Source organism: Montipora capricornis, chromosome 2 (genome assembly GCF_036669925.1).
Source record: "Montipora capricornis isolate CH-2021 chromosome 2, ASM3666992v2, whole genome shotgun sequence".
Taxonomy (NCBI): Eukaryota; Metazoa; Cnidaria; class Anthozoa; order Scleractinia; family Acroporidae; genus Montipora; species Montipora capricornis.
The window spans coordinates 35969417-35971224 of record NC_090884.1 but is presented as its reverse complement, the minus strand read 5'-3'; the positions used below and the strand labels follow the sequence as shown (position 1 = coordinate 35971224).

Below are 1808 nucleotides of genomic sequence, written 5' to 3'. Positions count from 1 at the left end.
CAAAAGGTAAAGGTAAAACATTTACAAAATTCTGAGCATTGCCGAACTTTGTGCTCTAATGACTGTTTCAGCGTCCTAGATCACGCTTCTACCACCTTCCAACTTAAGATAAAAAGAAGCCATTCATATTCAATGGGAGAAACCTACACTTAATCATCAACTTCATCATGTTAATTTAAAACTTTCATTGTAATATTTTACATTGTCATGTTTCCTTTTGTTCTTATAGTTAACTAGCATTTTGGTTCACACTATGTATTCAACTCTGTACTTTGTAGTTTAAACTGAAGATGACAGAAGTTTCTGTTAAAAAGTGTTGTGTTGTTTCTCAAAATATCGATATGTCTGCTACTATCTAGACCAAATGGAAGAATGCTTAATCAGTTTCAGTTGTATTGTGTGACCAGTATCTAACCACGACGGGAGATTTTATTCAAAGGAAATGAACAATTTTCATACAGAAACATGGTAGACCCTTCTTGCGGAAAATATCTGTGATAAATTCGGTTCCACTCACTCAGAAAGCAAAAGCTGAGTCCAAGAAGACAGAACATATCATAGAATCAAAATTCACTTTTACCTTTTACCTTAAGATTTTAATTGTACAGATTTCTCGGTTACTTGATCCTATCCATTGGAAGAGCCTTGTACACAAGGATGTCTACCAGGATCTGCACACCGGCTAGTATTGAGACAATGGACACTAAAATAGCCATTGAATGGTCCAAATACCACAGATCCGTGTGGACGAGAATAAAAGCACAGTCACTGATGAGTAATCCCACCATGAGAGCTCCTGAAAGTCCGGAGTCTAATGAACTACCCAACATTGCTGAACTATTTATCTTCATTGATATGTAACCCTGAAGAGCCGCTAGAGTGAAATACAAAATGCTACCTATTGAAAGAATTGCCGCTACGCCATAGGATATATCGGGTTGGTCTTTTAGAATGATTTTCTTAATGGACAATGCGGTTGTCAACGTTCCACTTGAAAGGAATGACACCGCAAACACTAAGCAGGCAAGTCTCTCTTTTTTGAATCCCAAATTGCCGCTCTGTGTGCTTTTAAATCTCCATAGTAGAACTAATGAGCAGATAAAAGCATTCCCCGTGTCAAAAGACAGAGCAAGGACAGACGAACTATTAAATGAGTTCGATGACTTGAAAGAAGCAATTGTTATTCCAAGTGAAACCACAATGCAAATCACTGTCACCCATATCGCTGCCTTTCTCCATTGTTTCAGCGTTCGTTCGGGAAGTCGTCTTTTGGATTTGTCTTTCGATATGTTGTCGTCCATCGTAGAAATGCAGGGTGTATGACCCACTTTTTGTTTTTCGATTTCACCCTTATCTGGAGAAATTTCGGCGACAAAATTTCCAGAAAGCTTCGGCGTGAGATTACGGACATGAGAGGGATGCAATGTTTGCTCTGAAACCGAAAAAGTCTCAGTATGTTTGTCCTCGTCGCCGTCAAGTTCATCCTCACTTCGTTGACACGGAATATTCATCAAACAGGACTTATTTCAGTTCGACTGCGCGTCAAATCAATTTCTTGTAGAAACAAGCCAAATTTGCTGTTGGGTATATGGAGTGTTCTAGACAACGACAAGCTTGGCTGATCATGCAAGTTGAAAAGAGTCACAGTGAGGTTGGAATCGAGAAAAAAAAGTCTTTAACGTATTGTGTTTGACTGAATAGATGTTTGTGTTATATTACATGTGTCACTGATTACATTATTTAATTATGGGAGGGGTTTTATCATCAGCGAGAATTGAAACACTGATTCTCAGCCTGCTTCGTTTGAA

At 38.5% G+C, this 1808-nt stretch overlaps 1 protein-coding gene across 1 annotated transcript; it reads right to left on the bottom strand.

Annotated features, from left to right (window-relative positions):
- Positions 1 to 411: 411 nt before the first annotated feature.
- On the bottom strand, positions 412 to 1578 carry LOC138037953 (transmembrane protein 163a-like). The gene has a single exon (XM_068883786.1). It carries the CDS (start codon positions 1509 to 1511, stop codon positions 618 to 620), a length of 894 nt encoding a protein of 297 aa, XP_068739887.1. The 5' UTR covers positions 1512 to 1578; the 3' UTR covers positions 412 to 617.
- Between the last annotated feature and the right edge of the window lie 230 nt (positions 1579 to 1808).

Excerpts from the sequence above, each read along its gene's own strand:
- LOC138037953 (XM_068883786.1), bottom strand. The coding sequence starts at position 1,511 with ATGAATATTCCGTGTCAACGAAGTGAGGATGAACTTGACGGCGACGAG.